This window comes from Anguilla rostrata, chromosome 3 (assembly GCF_018555375.3).
Source record: "Anguilla rostrata isolate EN2019 chromosome 3, ASM1855537v3, whole genome shotgun sequence".
Lineage (NCBI taxonomy): Eukaryota > Metazoa > Chordata > Actinopteri > Anguilliformes > Anguillidae > Anguilla > Anguilla rostrata.
Window position 1 is genome coordinate 9,885,222 of NC_057935.1, and position 18,385 is coordinate 9,903,606.

At 42.5% G+C, this 18,385-nt stretch overlaps 2 protein-coding genes across 48 annotated transcripts in view; both read right to left on the reverse strand.

Moving 5' to 3' along the window:
* The window catches only part of LOC135250064 (protocadherin gamma-C5-like), a 232,254-nt gene that overhangs the window by 20,243 nt on the left and 193,626 nt on the right, over positions 1-18,385 (reverse strand). For 2 of the 46 annotated variants that reach the window (XM_064325907.1, XM_064325901.1), the window contains exon 1: positions 10,272-14,514. The exons of 37 other annotated variants lie outside the window; for them this stretch is intronic. In XM_064325907.1, the coding sequence (XP_064181977.1) occupies positions 10,272-12,776 (2,505 nt within the window). In that variant the 5' untranslated portion in view covers positions 12,777-14,514. 7 more of the 46 variants (XM_064325915.1, XM_064325905.1, XM_064325939.1 and 4 more) reach the window with 7 other exon arrangements.
* LOC135250069 (protocadherin gamma-A11-like) overlaps positions 1-18,385 on the reverse strand; it is a 69,944-nt gene that overhangs the window by 14,003 nt on the left and 37,556 nt on the right. The gene's annotated exons all lie outside the window — the stretch shown is intronic.

The window sequence follows — 18,385 nt, forward strand, 5'->3', positions numbered from 1 at the left end:
CAAGAACACGGTACGAGTAACAAAATATAGTAACACCATTACATGGAAATGCTCACCTGTTGGCTCTCAAAAGTCCACGCGCTGTCAGGTAGAGACGCGTCGAGGACACTGATCATATCCTTAAAGTCAGAGGTGCTGCTGGGCTTAACGAAGGTGAAATCACTGAACTCTGACACTGGAGACAAGCAGGACCTGAACGACTGGCTCTGAGACATCATGTCCCCTCCCAGAACCTCCACATATTTAATAGGCCCGTCAGTGTTCAGCTGGATCTGCAGATTTCTATTTGGATTCTTATATCCGTCAGAATCAGACCGTCTGATACAGCAACACGCCCCCCTCCTGCTGTTTCGAACGCATTTCACAGCCAAGATCACAAAAGTCACAAAAGACACCGCGGAAACTGAGGCCAGAGAGATGATCAAATAAAATGTGATTTTATTGTTTTTCTTGCTGGGTTCTCGTGCTTTCTGTCGCAAGTCCGAAATGGGCTCGTGAACCCCGTCCTCTAACAATATGCCAACGGTGACTGTGGTGGATTGGACCGGCTCCCCGTTGTCCTTGATCTCTATAAGCAGCCTCTGAGTGGCGTCATCCTGCTCTGAAACAGCACGTTTAGTTCTCACCTCTCCTGTATAAAGATTCACACCAAACAGAGATGCGTCTGTAGCCTCCACAACCTTATAGGAAATCCAAGCGTTGTGGCCCGAGTCAGCGTCCACTGCAGTTATCTTGGTAACGAGGTGTCCCGCTTTAGCAGAGCGGGGCATTTTCTGGTGAGAAACTGAACCCATGACAGCTGAGGGGTAAATGACAGTGGGGGCGTTGTCGTTCTGATCCAGGATAAAAACATGAACAGTGGCGTTACTGCTAAGAGACGGGGAGCCCTGGTCCTTTGCCTGCACCTGGATTTGAAACACCTTCAGTTTCTCATAGTCAAACGAGTGCATGCTGTAGATACTGCCGTTATCTGAGTTAATGTAAATATATGAGGAGACAGAAACGTCTTGAACTTTGGAGTCCAATATAGAATACGATATTTTGGCATTCTCACCCAGGTCTGGATCAGAAGCGGACACGGAACACAGTATTGTCCCCGGAGCGTTATTCTCATTCACATACACGTAGTAAGAAGATTCTTTGAATGTCGGAGGGTTATCGTTGACATCGAGAATGGTTATTGGTATAGATTTTTTTGTAGACAAGGGAGAAGAACCTGTATCAGTGGCTGTTATTTCTATATTGTACTCTGGAAAGCTCTCGCGGTCTAACACAGCAGTGGTAACAAGCGCGTAGTGATCAGAAAAAGATGGTTTTAGCATAAATGAAGAGCCTTCGGGAACTTGAACAGACACTTTTCCGTTTTCACCGGAATCAAGATCGCGTACGTTTATTAAAGCAACAGTAGTACCACTGGGCGCGTCTTCGCGGACTGGGCTTGGTTGAGAGGTGAGGATAATTTCGGGAGGGTTGTCGTTTACGTCCGCTATTTCTATCTGTACAGTACAATGCCCTTCCATCTCCGGAGAACCTTTATCTTTGGCACTGATATCAATTCTATACGAAGCAGTTCTCTCGAAATCCAATTCACCTTTCAGAAAAATTTCTCCTGTTTTTGGATCAATCGTAAACGTCGCATACACAGAGTCGGAAGTATGCTCCCCAAAATAATAGTTTATATCTCCATTGAGGCCCTCATCTACGTCCGTTGCTTCAGGTTTAATAATTGAAGTACCTCTAGGGCTGTCCTCGTTGATGGTTACTTTATATACCGGCTTTTTAAATTCTGGAACGTTATCATTGATATCAAGAACAGAAATAGTGATTTTAGAGGTACCTGACCTCACTGGATTGCCACCGTCTAGTGCAGTCAGTAAGAGGTGGTGGACAGCCCGTTTTTCTCTGTCCAGAGATTTCTCCAACACAAGCTCCGGGACTTTTCTACCATCGTCGAGATTTTTTACTTTCAAACTGAAACATTCGTCTTTGCTTAGTGTATACGATCTTAGCGAATTACTGCCCACGTCTGGGTCCAGTGCGCTCTCCAGAGGGAAACGCACGCCCGTCGCTGTCGACTCTGCAATTTTCAGCACCCGCTCGTTTGTAAGAAAACGAGGTGAATTATCATTGATATCTTGAATTTCAACCTCAGCACGGAAAAACTGAAGTGGATCCTCAATTATCAGCTGCAGTGGTAACAAACAATTGGCGCTTTGAGCGCATAGAGTCTCTCTGTCGATTATTTCGCTCACTATCAATTGTCCCTTCGCCAAATCCACGCTGAAATATTGCTTACCCTCGGAGGCGATCCGCAGTTTGCGGTCAGAAATCTCTGAGGCTCCCAAGGCCAGGTCCTTTGCGATATTTCCAACAACAGAGCCCTGTTTTAGTTCCTCTGGAATGGTGTAGCGAATCTGCGCCTCTATTGTACTCCACATGAGAAATAAATAATACCACCACAGCGCCTGCCATCTCCCCCCTGTATATGTCGTTTTCCTAGTCATAACCTAAAGCGTTGTTATGCACTCCTCACCAACATATTTCTGCCGGAATGAACGGTTGGAATTGAAAATGCATCCCACATTTAAAACAAATCTAGTATTCCATTCGTAAATGTCCAATGTATAAATGTTTATATCCGTTGGTGTGCGCGCGACGCCGTCTCTCCCGGCTCTGAGCATTGTAAGGGTTACGCTGCTGTGGCTGGGGGAGGCAGTGGATCTCTTTGTACAGTCCTCCATCTCATTGGTGCACAACGCACACCTAGAACATCCAATCTGAGGCCAACTGCTTCTTAAAGACACAGAGGCTGCCTCCGACAGCATCTCAACAATCAACCACAAATATTGGTTAATACCTGCTTATATAAACGGCTTTGGGGTTAAAAAAATAATATTGTACGAAAGAAATAAATTTTAGGCTACCACGACCCCATAGTTAAACCTATGATTTAAATAGGCTCCAACGTCAAATATAATCATGGATAACTGGAAAACAGCTGTGTTAACGTACGGTGTAGTTACTCGAAATAGTTCCACAATTAACTTTCTGTGGGGTATTATTAGTTTCATCATTTCATTTCATTTTCTAACAAAATAAATCATTCCAAACGGATTTCTTGCGACCATCAATGAAACAGACTCCAACTGCCCTCATCCCAAATTTAATATTGTACAACGTCAAAAAAATGTATTTACAGAAATACAGTGAGCACCATAATTCATTGGACAGTGACACATTTTTGTTATTTTGGTTCTGTACTCTAGCACTTTGAGTTTGAAAGGATACAATGACAATGAGGTTGATTTTGTGATTGTTCTAGTTCACATTCACTGACGAGGAGGAGGAGAGGACTTCTCAACGTTTGTTATAACAGTAGATAACAAACACAAGTGCAATTAGTAAAATATAAAGAAAAATTAATCTCGGTTTAAAATTCTGAAATTTTCCGCATAAAATGTGAAATGTACATCAGTGCTCACCTGTTGGCTCTCGAAAGTCCACGCACTGTCTGGTAGAGACGCGTCGAGTACACTGATCATATCCTTAAAGTCAGAGGTGCTGCTGGGCTTAACGAAGGTGAAATCACTGAACTCTGACACTGGAGACAAGCAGGACCTGAACGACTGGCTCTGAGACATCATGTCCCCTCCCAGAACCTCCACATACTTAATAGGCCCGTCAGTGTTCAGCTGGATCTGCAGGTTTCTGTTGGGATTCTTATATCCGTCAGAATCAGACCGTCTGATACAGCAACACGCCCCCCTTCTGCTGTTTCGAACGCACTTCACAGCCAAGATCACAAAAGTCACAAAAGACACCGCGGAAACCGAGGCCAGAGAGATGATCAAATAAAATGTGATTTTATTATTTTTCTTGCTGGGTTCTTGCGCTTTCTGTCGCAAATCCGAAATGGGCTCGTGAACCCCGTCCTCTAACAATATGCCAACTGTGACTGTGGTCGACTGGACCGGCTCCCCGTTGTCCTTGATCTCTATAAGCAGCCTCTGAGAGGCGTCATCCTGCTCTGAAACAGCGCGTTTAGTCCTCACCTCGCCCGTATAAAGATTCACACTAAACAGAGATGCGTCTGTAGCCTCCACCACTTTATAGGAAATCCAAGCGTTGTGGCCCGAGTCGGCGTCTACTGCCGTTACCTTGGTAATGAGGTGTCCCGCTTTAGCAGAGCGGGGCATCTTCTGGTGCGAAACTGAACCCATTATACTAGAAGGGTAAATAACAGCGGGGGCGTTGTCGTTCTGATCCAGGATAAAAACATGAACAGTAACGTTACTTCTGAGGGACGGAGAGCCTTGGTCCTTTGCCTGCACTATAATCTGGAACACTTTTATTTTTTCATAATCGAAAGAATTCATACTGTATATCGAACCATTTTCAGCGTTTATATAGAAATAGGACGACGCAGGTATACCATTTAGGGTGGAATCCAAAATATAATAAGAAATTAATGAGTTCTTGGCTAGATCGTTGTCTGATGCAGACACTGAACATAACAACGCGCCGGCGGGGTTGTTCTCTTTGACGTACACATTATAGGAAGGCTGCGAAAAGACCGGAGCGTTGTCATTCACGTCTAATATTTTAACACTGACTATCTTTCTGGTTTGAAGGCGAGGGGAACCGGAGTCAAAGGCTACGATTTCCACGTTATAATCAGGATTTTTCTCCCGATCAAGCCGGGAGTCTGTTACCAAAGAGTAATGGTTCTTTAAAGACGGTCTCAATTTGAATGGGAAACCAGGGGCAACTTGTAGGTTTACCTTCCCATTGTCGTCTGAATCTAGATCACGAACATTTATCAAAGCTATAACTGTCCCAATGGACGCATTTTCTGAAACAGGAGTGGGGAGTGATGTGAGAATTATTTCCGGTGGATTATCATTCTCGTCCAGAACATCAATTTGTACCGAAGAATGACCTTCTAGACCGGGCATCCCTCGATCTTTAGCACGGACATCAAAAGTGTACAATTTCCTTTCCTCGTAATCTAGTTTTCCCTTCACGGTTATTTCCCCAGTATTGGGATTAATAGTAAACGTTTGCTGGACTGTCTCAGATGTATGCGTGCCGAAATAATATAGGATTTCTCCATTTGAGCCTTCGTCTAAATCGGTGGCTTCTAGTGTAAGAACAACAACACCGGGTGCAGAACTTTCAGTAATAGTAGCTTTATACAACACTTGATCAAATTCTGGAATGTTGTCATTGCTATCTTGGACAACAACTTTAAATAAAGCAGTTCCTGATTTGACAGGATTGCCTCCATCCAATGCTGTTAAAACAAGCTCGTGGACGGACTGTTTTTCTCTGTCTAATGCTTTTTCAAGAATCAGCTCTGGCGCCTTTCTGCCATTTTCAATACTTTTGACATTTAAACGGAAGCATTCATTGGCGTTGATTGAATATGATCGTAAGCTATTACTTCCAACGTCGGGGTCATCCGCGCTTTCGAGAGGAAATCGTGCGCCAGGTGTCGTAGATTCTGAAATTTCTAGAACATGCTCTTTTGTAGGAAAAATAGGATGATTGTCGTTTATATCTTGTATTTCAATCTCAACATGAAACAGTTGCAATGGGTTTTCGATTATTACTTGTAAGGGCAACACGCAGCTCGCGCTTTGTCCGCACAATGTTTCTCTGTCGATTCTCTCATTCACGATCAGCTCTCCCTTCCCCAAATCCACGCTGAAATACTGCTTACCCTCGGAGGCGATCCGCAGTTTGCGTTCTGAAATCTCTGAAACTCCCAAACCCAGGTCCTTCCCCAGATTTCCAACAATAGAACCCCGATTTAGTTCCTCTGGAATTGTGTAGCGATTCTGCGCCTCTATTGTATTCCACAATAACACGAAACGAACCATCCACAGCGCCTGCCATTCCAAAAGCCGAGTCCTCCGCCCGTTACTCATTTTCTCGTTAAAATGAAAATATTTTCCATCAATGTACTCGTTTGATACAAATGTTCTCGGTGGAGCAAAAACAATAGTGTAATTATCCAGCCAAAAGCTAATCTTATCTGATACTGCTTATCTATAAATTGCATTATAACAGCCTAGATGTGAACACAGCTTCGTCTCTTCCAGCACTGAGCATTGTAAGGGTTACACAACCGTGGCTGGGGGAGGGAGTAGATCTCTTTGTACAGATCTGTGTCTCATTGGCGTACAGTGGATATGAAAATACCCAATTGGAATGCTGGTACATCTTAAAGACACAGGCAGCTTGCTCTTGCTGTGAGAGCGCGTATTTCAATAAGCCAGTGGTTTATAACTATGTAAGTCTATAAAGAATCACTATATTTTAAACACGAATTCCAGTAAATTAATTAGGCTGCGAATGAAAAAAAATAAACTCCAAGAATAGGAACCTGAAATACAGACGCATTTCATATACCATATAGGAATGTCTTCTTCCGGGGATAATATAGTGTTCATGCTGAAGCTATAAAAAACCGTAAATTCTGACAGCAGTGGAAAACACACCAGAAACATGCAAGCTATGAACAAACTGTGAACAACAAAAAGCGCATTTTTCTTTCTTTTATTAAATGAAGGAAGCTTCAACCTCTATATATATATATATATATATATATATATATATATATATATATATGATTTCTTAAGGCAAATCTGTCGAGTCGACTGAGAAGTTAATTAAGGCATAGGCATTTCCTTCGAATTCAGTGTCCTGCACTCTCAACAAAGTGCGAGGGTCGCTGTCCAGATCAATGGTGCTGAAACATTTGAACAGCTGAAGCCAAGCAGCAAAGAGCTGCTTGCAAGAGACATATCGCAAATAACTAAAGCTTACGCATAATGTGTCGACCGTAAAGCCTAATGTTTCACTGAAGTTAAATGTAATGCATTGATTAATTAGAAAAATCACAGGTTTTACGTGAACGGCAAAATAGAGTACCTTCCATAAGATCAAGTTCTTTCACCTCCACATGTAAAGGTTTGAACACCAGTTTTATGTAAAGCTCACCTGTTGACTCTCGAAAGTCCAGGCGCTGTCAGGCAGTGACGCGTCGAGGACACTGATCATATCCTTAAAGTCAGAAGTGCTGCTGGGCTTAACGAAGGTGAAATCACTGAACTCTGACACTGGAGACAAGCAGGACCTGAATGACTGGCTCTGAGACATCATGTCCCCTCCCAGTACCTCCACATACTTAATAGGCCCGTCAGTGTTCAGCTGGATCTGCAGATTTCTGTTTGGGTTCTTATATCCGTCAGAATCAGACCGTCTGATACAGCAACACGCCCCCCTCCTGCTGTTTCGAACGCACTTCACTGCCAAGATCACAAAAGTCACAAAAGACACCGCGGAAACCGAGGCCAGAGAGATTATCAGATAAAATGTTATTTTATTGTTTTTCTTGCTGGGTTCTTGCGCCTTCTGTCTGAGGTCCGAAATGGGCTCGGGAACTCCGTCCTCTAACAATATGCCAACTGTCACTGTGGTGGACTGTACCGGCTCCCCGTTGTCCTTGATCTCTATAAGCAGCCTCTGAGAGGCGTCATCTTGCTCTGAAACAGCGCGTTTAGTCCTCACCTCTCCCGTATAAAGATTCACACCAAACAGAGATGTGTCTGTAGCCTCCACCACTTTGTAGGAAATCCAAGCGTTGTGCCCCGAGTCGGCGTCCACTGCCGTTACCTTTGTAACAAGGTGTCCCGCTTTAGCAGAGCGAGGAATTTTCTGGTGAGAAATTGAACCCATCACAGCAGATGGGTAAATAACAGCAGGTGCGTTGTCGTTCTGATCCAGGATAAAAACATGAACAGCGGCGTTACTGCTGAGAGATGGAGAGCCTCGGTCCTTTGCCTGCACTTGGATCTGAAACACCTTCAGTTTCTCATAGTCAAATGAGTGCATGCTGTAAATGCTGCCGTTATCTGAGTTAATGTAAATATATGAAGAGACAGGCACGTCCTGAACTTTTGAGTCTAATATCGAATAGGACATCTTGGCATTCTCGCCAAGGTCTGGATCAGAAGCAGACACTGAAAACAGCAGTGCACCTGGAGCGCCGTTTTCTTTGACATAAACTGTGTAGGAAGGTTGGGAGAAAACTGGTGGATTGTCATTTACATCGAGGATAGTAACGGTTATTTCCGTTTGCGTCGTGAGTGGAGGAGAACCTGAATCTGTAGCATACATTTGTATTTTGTATTCCGGAAATTTTTCACGATCCAGTTTAGAATCTGTGACTAAAGTGTAATGATCAGAAAATGATGGCTTCAATTTGAAAGGATATTCTGCCGGAATATTTAAACTGACACGACCGTTGTCCTCTGAGTCAATATCTTTAGCACGTATCAAAGCAATAACAGTTCCAACAGGAGCATCTTCTCTTACTGGGCTTGGCAAAGATGTGAGAATTATTTGTGGTGAATTGTCGTTCATGTCTTGAATTTCAACATGCACTGTACAATGGCCCTCCATTGCGGGAGTTCCTTTGTCCATTGCACGAATGCTTAACTCAACATTATTCGTCGCTTCATAATCCAAAATATTAGCTATGGTTATCTCGCCTGTCTCAGAGTTTATATTGAACGAGTTTCGTATTGCGTCCGTCTTGTGTTCAGCAAACGAGTATACGACTTCTCCATTCGTGCCTTCGTCTAAATCGATGGCGTTTACTGATACAACCACAGTGCCTATGGGTGAATTTTCTCTGACTGGAATTTCATACAGCGTTTTTTCAAATTGCGGTGCATTATCGTTACTGTCCAGAACGTGTATGATGACATCTATTGTCCCTGATCGACTAGGAGTCCCTCCATCAACAGCCGTCAGAATGAGGTGATGGACCGGCTGTTTCTCTCTATCCAGCGCTTTCTGTAAGACTAACTCGGGGATTTTTAGGCCGTCTTTATTAGTCTTAACATTCAAAACAAAATGTTCATTTGGACTGATTTTATACACGCCCAGTGCGTTAGAGCCGACGTCGGGGTCCTGTGCTCTTTCTAAAGGAAAACGCGCTCCAGGCGCGACGTGCTCGCCGATTTTCAGCGAGTGTTCGCTTTCTGGAAAAACTGGTGAATTGTCATTAATATCCTGTATTTCAATCTCGACATGATACAGTTGCAAAGGATCTTTAATAATGACTTGTAAGGGCAACGCGCAGCTCGCGCTTTGTCCGCACAATGTTTCTCTGTCGATTCTCTCGTTCACGACAAGCTCTCCCTTTCCCAAATTAACACTGAAATACTGCTTACCCTCGGAAGCGATTTGCAGATTACGTTCAGACATGTCCGAAGCTCCTATACCCAGGTCCTTCGCTACATTTCCAACAACAGATCCCTGGTCTAATTCCTCTGGAATTGAATAGCGAATCTGTGCTTCTATTGTATTCCACAAGAGGAAGACATGTAACACACATAGCGACTGCCATTCCAAAATCCCATTCCTCGTCCTGTAATTCATTTCGAGCATTTCGCATAGTTTGTAGTTTTCAAAAACGTTTTAAAACAGAATATGTAAAAAAAATGCATAAAAGCAAAATTGAGTTATTTCATATCCATGCAGAAGTAGGAGGAAGTATTTCGCAGTTCCTAGCCATGTATGTTCAGCTCTGTCTCTCACAGCTATGAGCATTGTAATGGTTACCGTGCTGTGGTGAGGGGAGGGAGTAGATCTCTTTGTACAGGGCCTCGTCCCATTGGCGGACAGCCGAAAAGCACACATCCAATACCTCAAGCGTCTTTTCTTAAAGTCACATGGCACAATTTCGTCCACGGAATTGAGCTCTTCCAAGGCATAATTCAAACGGTCAGGTAATCAAAGCTATTCCAAAAGTGCAAATACAAACGACATCATTCAGTGAATTCATAAGTTACTTAGCAGACACGTTTTTAGGAAAGTTTCCATGTCGAAATAAAATATCATATATATATATATATATATATACACACACATTTAAAGATTATAACTAATTGCATTGCACATATTAAATTAAAATGTCATACGCTCACGAGGATAGCAAATATAACAGCATACTATAACAGTTGTCAAAATTATCACAATTTTGTCCTGAATAGATAAAGATAAGTACTTTAAAGTCAACGCCAATTAAGGCTAAATTACCTAATTAAGGCAGTTCGTCCCCCATCCAACTGGAGTAGCTACACATTATAAATACAGTCATCGATTAAATAAAATAAAAAATAAAATAAAAACCTCATGGTGGATAAACAAATAAGCAAATAACATTAAATAAATGACGTTCATGGCATAATGCTCACCTGTTGACTCTCAAAAGTCCACGCACTGTCAGGTAGAGACGCGTCGAGAACACTGATCATATCCTTAAAGTCTGAAGTGCTGCTGGGCTTAACGAAAGTGAAATCACTGAACTCTGACACTGGAGACAAGCAGGACCTGAACGACTGGCTCTGAGACATCATGTCCCCTCCCAGAACCTCCACATACTTAATAGGCCCGTCAGTGTTCAGCTGGATCTGCAGATTTCTGTTGGGATTCTTATATCCGTCAGAATCAGACCGTCTGATACAGCAACACGCCCCCCTTCTGCTGTTTCGAACGCACTTCACCGCCAAGATCACAAAAGTCACAAAAGACACCGCGGAAACCGAGGCCAGAGAGATGATCAAATAAAATGTGATTTTATTGTTTTTCTTGCTGGGTTCTTGTGCTTTCTGTCGCAAATCCGAAATGGGCTCGTGAACTCCGTCCTCTAACAATATGCCAACTGTGACTGTGGTGGACTGGACCGGCTCCCCGTTGTCCTTGATTTCTATAAGCAGCCTCTGAGAGGCGTCATCCTGCTCGGAAACAGCGCGTTTAGTCCTCACCTCGCCTGTATAAAGATTCACACCAAACAGAGACGCGTCTGTAGCCTCCACCACTTTATAGGAAATCCAAGCGTTGTGCCCCGAGTCGGCGTCCACTGCCGTTACCTTCGTAACAAGGTGTCCCGCTTTAGCAGAGCGGGGTATTTTCTGGTGAGAAATTGAACCCATGACAGCAGAGGGGTAAATAACCATGGGGGCATTGTCGTTCTGATCCAGGATAAAAACATGAACGGCAGCGCTACTGCTGAGAGATGGAGAGCCTTGGTCCTTTGCCTGCACCTGGATCTGAAACACCTTCAGTTTCTCATAGTCAAATGAGTGCATGCTGTAGATGCTGCCGTTTTCTGAGTTAATGTAAATATACGAGGAGGCAGACACGTCTTGGATTTTAGAATCCAAGATAGAGTATGAGATCTTGGCATTCTCACCCAGGTCTGGGTCAGAAGCTGTAACCGAACAAAGTATTCTCCCTGGAGCTCCATTTTCTTTAACATACACCGTGTATGATAGTTGGGAGAACAGCGGGGGGTTGTCATTTACATCCAATATATTAACAGCTATTTTTTTCGCCGTAGTGAAAGGAGGAGACCCAGTGTCCGATGCAATTATTTCAATATTATAGTCAGGAAATTCCTCGCGATCCAGACGGGAATCAGTAACTAATTCATAATGGTTAGAAAATGACGGTTTTAACTTGAAAGGATAGTCAGACGACATGCTTAAAGCAACCTTCCCGTTTTCCCCCGAATCTAAATCTTTTGCGCTAATTAAAGCTACAACGGTCCCTACCGAAGCATCTTCTCTAACGGGTTTCGGTAAAGACGTGAGTATTATTTCCGGCGGGTTGTCGTTCACGTCCTCAACCTCTACTTGCACTCGACTGTGACCCTCCATCGACGGCGTGCCTTTGTCAGTGGCGCGTACATCAAATTTATAAATCTTAATGACCTCATAATCTAGTCGGTCTGACAGAGTTATCTCGCCCGTCTGTGGATCTATGCCAAACATTTTCTGCACTGCTTCTGATGTGTGCGACCCAAACGAATACACGATATCACTGTTCAAACCGTCATCTAAATCAACTGCTTTAACGGTCAATACGGCCATTCCAGGGGGTGTACTTTCGCTCACTGCAATCTCATACTGAGTTTTTTCAAAGCTGGGCGCATTGTCATTGTTGTCGAGAACCCTAACCGTGATCTGCGTTTCTCCAGACCTTGCAGGACTCCCCCCATCAACAGCGGTGAGAACGAGATGGTGAATTGACTGTTTTTCTCGGTCTACTGCTTTTTCTAAAACGAGTTCGGGGAGTTTAGACCCATCCTTGTTATTTATAACATTCAAAGAAAAATGTTCATTTTTCTTCAAAACGTAAGAACGCAACATATTGGCTCCCACATCTAAGTCCTGAGCTGTTTCCAAAGGGAATCTAGCACCTGGTAAAGTGGATTCGGCCACATTCAGAACGTATTCATTCGAATTAAATTTAGGAGAATTGTCATTTATATCCAGAATTTCAGCCTCAACACGAAATAGCTGAAGTGGGTCTTCTATAATAACCTGCAATGGTAACAAACAACTCGCGCTTTGTCCGCACAGAGTCTCTCTATCAATTCTGTCGCTCACGATCAGCTCTCCCTTACCTAAATCCACACTGAAATACTGCTTACCCTCGGAAGCGATCCGCAGCTTGCGATCCGAAATCTCTGAAATCCCCAAACCCAGGTCTTTCGCTATATTGCCAACAACAGAGCCATGACTTAGTTCCTCTGGAATGGTGTAGCGAATCTGTGCATCTATTGTATTCCACGCGAGAAAGAAACAAACCAGCCACAGCTCTTGCCATTCAAGAAGCTTTATCCGCTGCCCTGTCACCATTGTGAAAAAATACGTTTCAAATCCGAATGAGCATGTCTGTTTAAAAAAACATATCATAGCAGCCTATACACCTGCAACAACAAAATAATATTAGATGTTGCAGCAAAAGAAATGAGGCTAAATATAATAGAACTACCCATTGCTCTCAGCGCAGCTCCGTCTCTCCCAGCTCTGAGCACTGTAAGGGTTACCGTGCTGTGGCTGGGGGAGGGAGTGGATCTCTTTGTACAGGTCCCTCTCTTACTGGTGCACAGCAGAGCACCGGCTGCTCCAATAGAAATTATTCTCAAGTTCTTAAAGGCAAATGACACTATTTCAACACTATTTCTGATGGCATATCAGAAAAACTTTAACAAGAAAATATGATAATTATTTGCCCCACGGTGCCCCACTACATTATCCAATAGGAGCTGTACTGCACCTTGAAGAAACAGTCAAACAATACCTGCGATTGCATTAAGGATTTATGTGTCTCACTGTGGGACTGTCTTTTTAGATTGTATTGGAATTTCAATGGTGTTTTAATGTACTACATTACAATCTCTGTTTGAAGCAAATACAGACATCAGGCAAATTTATTATTACATGTCTGTTGTCTTGACATTGTAGTTCAAACAAACATGTGTAACTTTATTTTGTTCCACAGTTGTGACTACATTAAGAACAAGAACACATTGAACATATCAGCGAATGTAGTTTCCAATGCATTATATGAAAGGGTTTTCCGCATCTGTGTTTCCTATCCTGTCATTAACCATTGGAAGAGTAGGTTTTTTTGGAACGTTTTATTTCTCTCCAAAAATCTAAATCAGTGTTTTAGAAGTCAATTTCTTTGAATAACAAGTAATGATCTTTACTATTACAAAAGCAATACAATGCTCAGTTAAGGACATTCTAATCACACATTTCTGATTTTACGCCTTAATCATTGGAATGGTTTATATATCTGGAACCTTCGTGTAAACACCTACTATACGACCAGTTATTAAATAAAGAGAAGGAAAAGTACTACCAGATTCAAACAAGTATTTGGAATCAGGAACATAAGCCATCGAGCCAAGTGATCAGCTGATTTGCCAAATAAACCACCTTTCACTTTGAGAATTTGTACACCACTTTTTCAAGCAATGGAATATTGCATTCACTTCGGTGGCAACATACCAAAATTACAATAAACCTAAATGGCTAAGATTTGAAACACACTTTCTCAGATTCAATGTTAATGTCGCGTGATATTCAAAGACAGGCGTTTCCGAAAAGCAAGTGATATGGACGTGAAGAATATTAAGAGGTTTTGAATCCTTATATGACAAAGTTCTTCACTTTCAGAACCAAGCTTTTGGACAGCTCCGCATTCTAAACATAGGGAAATTATTAAACCGATAACTTTTCGGCAGAACGTAATGTTCAGAAATGTTGTTTGTGGATCAATGAAGGTATATATAAATAATAAAGCAGTCGAGCTCAGTGTCCTCGTCGTTTTTAAAGTAAACGAACCGAACAAATTATTTCAGCTTGTTATTTCTTACAAAATTCTAAACAGAAAAGGCACCCGAACTACACGGCACACAGACTGACAGAATAAACACAAAAGAAAATGCTATATAAAAATAATAAGCAAGTAACTACATGGTCCAATTTCACAGAAAGTCTGCGACGATAATCACGTTTAGTATCCAAACCAAAAAATCTATATGTATTATAGGTAACCCAACAATATTTCACAACGTGTCGTGTTTGCTAGTTAGTAGTGGGCACGTGAACACATATATTAATACGAATGACACCAAACACTTAACCCCTCATTAGGCAGTGCTCACCTGTTGGCTCTCGAAAGTCCATGCGCTGTCAGGCAGTGACGCGTCGAGGACACTGATCATATCCTTAAAGTCTGAAGTACTGCTGGGCTTAACGAAGGTGAAATCACTGAACTCTGACACTGGAGACAAGCAGGACCTGAAGGACTGGCTCTGAGACATCATGTCCCCTCCCAGGACTTCCACATATTTAATAGGCCCGTCAGTGTTCAGCTGGATCTGCAGATTTCTGTTGGGATTCTTGTATCCGTCAGAATCAGACCGTCTGATACAGCAACACGCCCCCCTTCTGCTGTTTCGAACGCACTTCACTGCCAAGATCACAAAAGTCACAAAAGACACCGCGGAAACCGAGGCCAGAGAGATTATCAGATAAAATGTTATTTTACTGCTTTTCTTGCTGGGTTCTTGCGCTTTCTGCCGCAAATCTGAAATAGGCTCGTGAACCCCATCCTCTAACGATATACCAACTGTGACCGTGGTGGACTGGACCGGCTCCCCGTTGTCCTTGATCTCTATAAGCAGCCTCTGAGAAGCGTCATCCTGCTCGGAAACAGCGCGTTTAGTCCTCACCTCCCCTGTGTAAAGATTCACTGCGAACAGAGATGCGTCTGTAGCTTCCACCACTTTATAGGAAATCCAAGCGTTGTGGCCCGAGTCAGCGTCCACTGCCGTTACCTTGGTAACGAGGTGTCCCGCTTTAGCAGAGCGGGGCATTTTCTGGTGAGAGATTGAACCCATGACAACAGAGGGGTAAATAACTGTGGGGGCGTTGTCGTTCTGATCCAGGATAAAAACATGAACAGTGGCGTTACTGTTGAGAGATGGAGAGCCTTGATCCTTTGCCTGCACCCGGATCTGAAACACTTTTAGTTTCTCATAGTCAAATGAGTGCATGCTGTAGATGCTGCCGTTATCTGAGTTAATGTAAATGTACGAGGAGACAGACACGTCTTGTACTTTGGAGTCTAAGACAGAATATGATATTTTGGCATTGTCACCTAGGTCTGGATCAGACGCCGACACTGAACACAATATTTCTCCCGGAGCACCGTTCTCTTTTACATACACTGTGTATGCTGGTTGGGAGAAAACTGGGGGGTTGTCATTCACGTCCAAAATATTAATGCTAATAGTTTTTCGAGTTGAGAGAGGGGGTGAACCGGAATCAGTAGCAATTATATCGATCTCGTACTGTGGGGAGGCCTCCCGATCCAATTTCGAATCCGTAATCAAAGTGTAATGGTCGGAAAACGACGGTTTCAATTTAAAGGGATATTCTGGGGGAATGTGTAAGCTAACCTTTCCGTTGTCTCCGGAATCTACATCGGCAGCCCTTATGAGAGCAACCACAGTCCCAACAGGGGCGTCCTCTCTTACGGGGCTTGGTAGAGATTTCATAATGATTTCCGGAGGATTGTCATTCACATCAATTACTTCCACGTGCACAGTGCAGCGACCTTCCATAGCTGGCGAGCCGTTGTCTGTAGCACGAACATCAAATTCAAACGAATTGGCATTCTCGTAGTCTAATGGCTTTATTATCTTAACCTCACCACTTTCGGGAATCAGGGCAAAAACATTACGTATTATTTCTGATGTATGCTCAGAAAACGAATACAATATTTCGCCATTTGTTCCTTCATCCACGTCAACGGCTTTCACGGTTAAAACAGTGGTCGATGGTGGCGAATTTTCCGGAAGTGATATTTCATAAATAGCCTTCTCAAAGTGCGGTGCATTGTCGTTCACATCTAGAACTTGAACGGTTATCTCTGTTGTTCCCGATAGCACTGGATTTCCCCCATCAACAGCCGTTAGAACGAGTCGATGGACAGGCTGTTTCTCCCTGTCCAGCGGCTTCTGAAGAATTAGTTCTGGGACCTTTACCCCGTCCTTTGTAGTTTTAACATCCAAAGAAAAATTTTCACTTGTACTAATCTTGTACGTACTTAGTGCGTTTGCACCAACGTCAGGGTCCACTGCCTTTTCCAGCTGATATCGCGATCCCGAAGCAGAATGTTCCCCAATTCTTAAAACATACACCTTTGATGGGAAATGTGGAATATTGTCATTTATATCATTTATTTCAATCTCAATGCGGAATAATTGCAACGGGTTTTCAATTATAACCTCAAGAGGCAACACACAGCTTGCGCTTTGTCCGCACAGAGTCTCTCTGTCGATTTTTTCGTTCACAATCAGCTCTCCCTTTCCCAAATCCACACTGAAATACTGCTTACCCTCGGATGCAATCCGTAGTTTGCGGTCAGAAATCTCCGAAATACCCAAACCCAGGTCCTTCCCTAGATTTCCAACAATAGAACCCTGTTTTAGTTCCTCTGGAATCGTGTAGCGAATCTGTGCCTCTATTGTATTCCACAAGACAAATAAATAATACCAGAGCGCTGGCCACTCCAAAAAACGATTCCTCTTTTTGATTCTCATTTCAGAAAATTAAAAATACCATTTCCATCAACGCATGCTAGACTAACAGACACCAGTAAAAAATCTAAAATTTAGAATAACGAATCTCTACTAAATATTGCCAAAGGCAAACGCATTTGTACATCCAGAGCCCGTGAATGTGTGCCTATAGCCCCGTCTCTCCCAGCTCTGAGCATTGTAAGGGTTACCCTGCTGTGGCTGGGGGAGGGAGTAGATCTCTTTGTACAGTCCTTTCATCCCATTGGTGCAGAGCCGAATTCTGTTTTTTCCAATCGCAAGCGTCCTCTATATTAAAGGCACACTGCACATAATTTAATTTCAAGAGAAAGGAATGTCACAGTGAGTCAATAAATAAATATGGGGCTCAAATTTCTCCAACCACTGCAATATGATTTACCATTAGAAGTTTTTCAGAAGAATATTTTACACGGGTGATAATTTTGATTCTTTATTTTCAGAGCAGATGTCTTTATCTAGCAAATAAAATAACAAAATCTCTCATTTATTCGCTAGTCATTCTTTCCCAGGGTGACTTCCAAAGCCAATGTCCCATTATTCACCTTATGCTAAGTAATTTCTTATTAATTCTATGAACTGATTCACAGATGGCATCTTTTTGAAGCATTTCAATTTTTCATAATAGCATATTATATTTGCAAGAATAGCATGAATAAGACTATTGTTTTTTTCGTGTAATTTCTATGAAACTATGCAATGTGATTTAAGTGAAATGTAATAAATGCAAAGGCTTATATTACTGGTAAATGTATTTCAACCTTCACTGGTCACATGCCATAATCATGCTTATAAAAAGACCCTTAAACTGTACAAACTTAAGTAAGTTCAATACTGCACACACACACACACACATTACAAATCGAAAAGTCAACACCCATTCCCACGAATGCTGAGCTATGTCTTTCCCAGTGCACGAAGACTACTGTTCAGCACCTTGGTAGTGAACAGCGCCAGATTTGAAAGTTCTCTGGCGGGTCACAAAAACAGCTTTTGTTCAGGAGGAAACTGACAGCCTTTATAAAATGTATTAAATGAAATCAGTAAAATGAAACTCACTCATTTCAGCTCTAAGTCAGCACAGTGTAGAAATTATTTTGAGAAATACTGGAACTTAATCTTAGTTAAAAACAAGATGGAATGAAGACATCAATGGTCAATACAACATGTTAAATATGTAATAGGAAGAAAAGATGGAGTAACTACATATCTTTCCAGTTGTACAGAAATCTGTTAAAGAGTGATAGCTATGCCTGAATTTAACAAGACATGAAAATAGTCGGACAGGAATAAAAAAGAAAACAAACTAAGCGGTAGTAGCCTTGCATAATTATGGATAAATACAACAGAAAACACACAGCGAGCGATTTCATGACGTAATGCTCA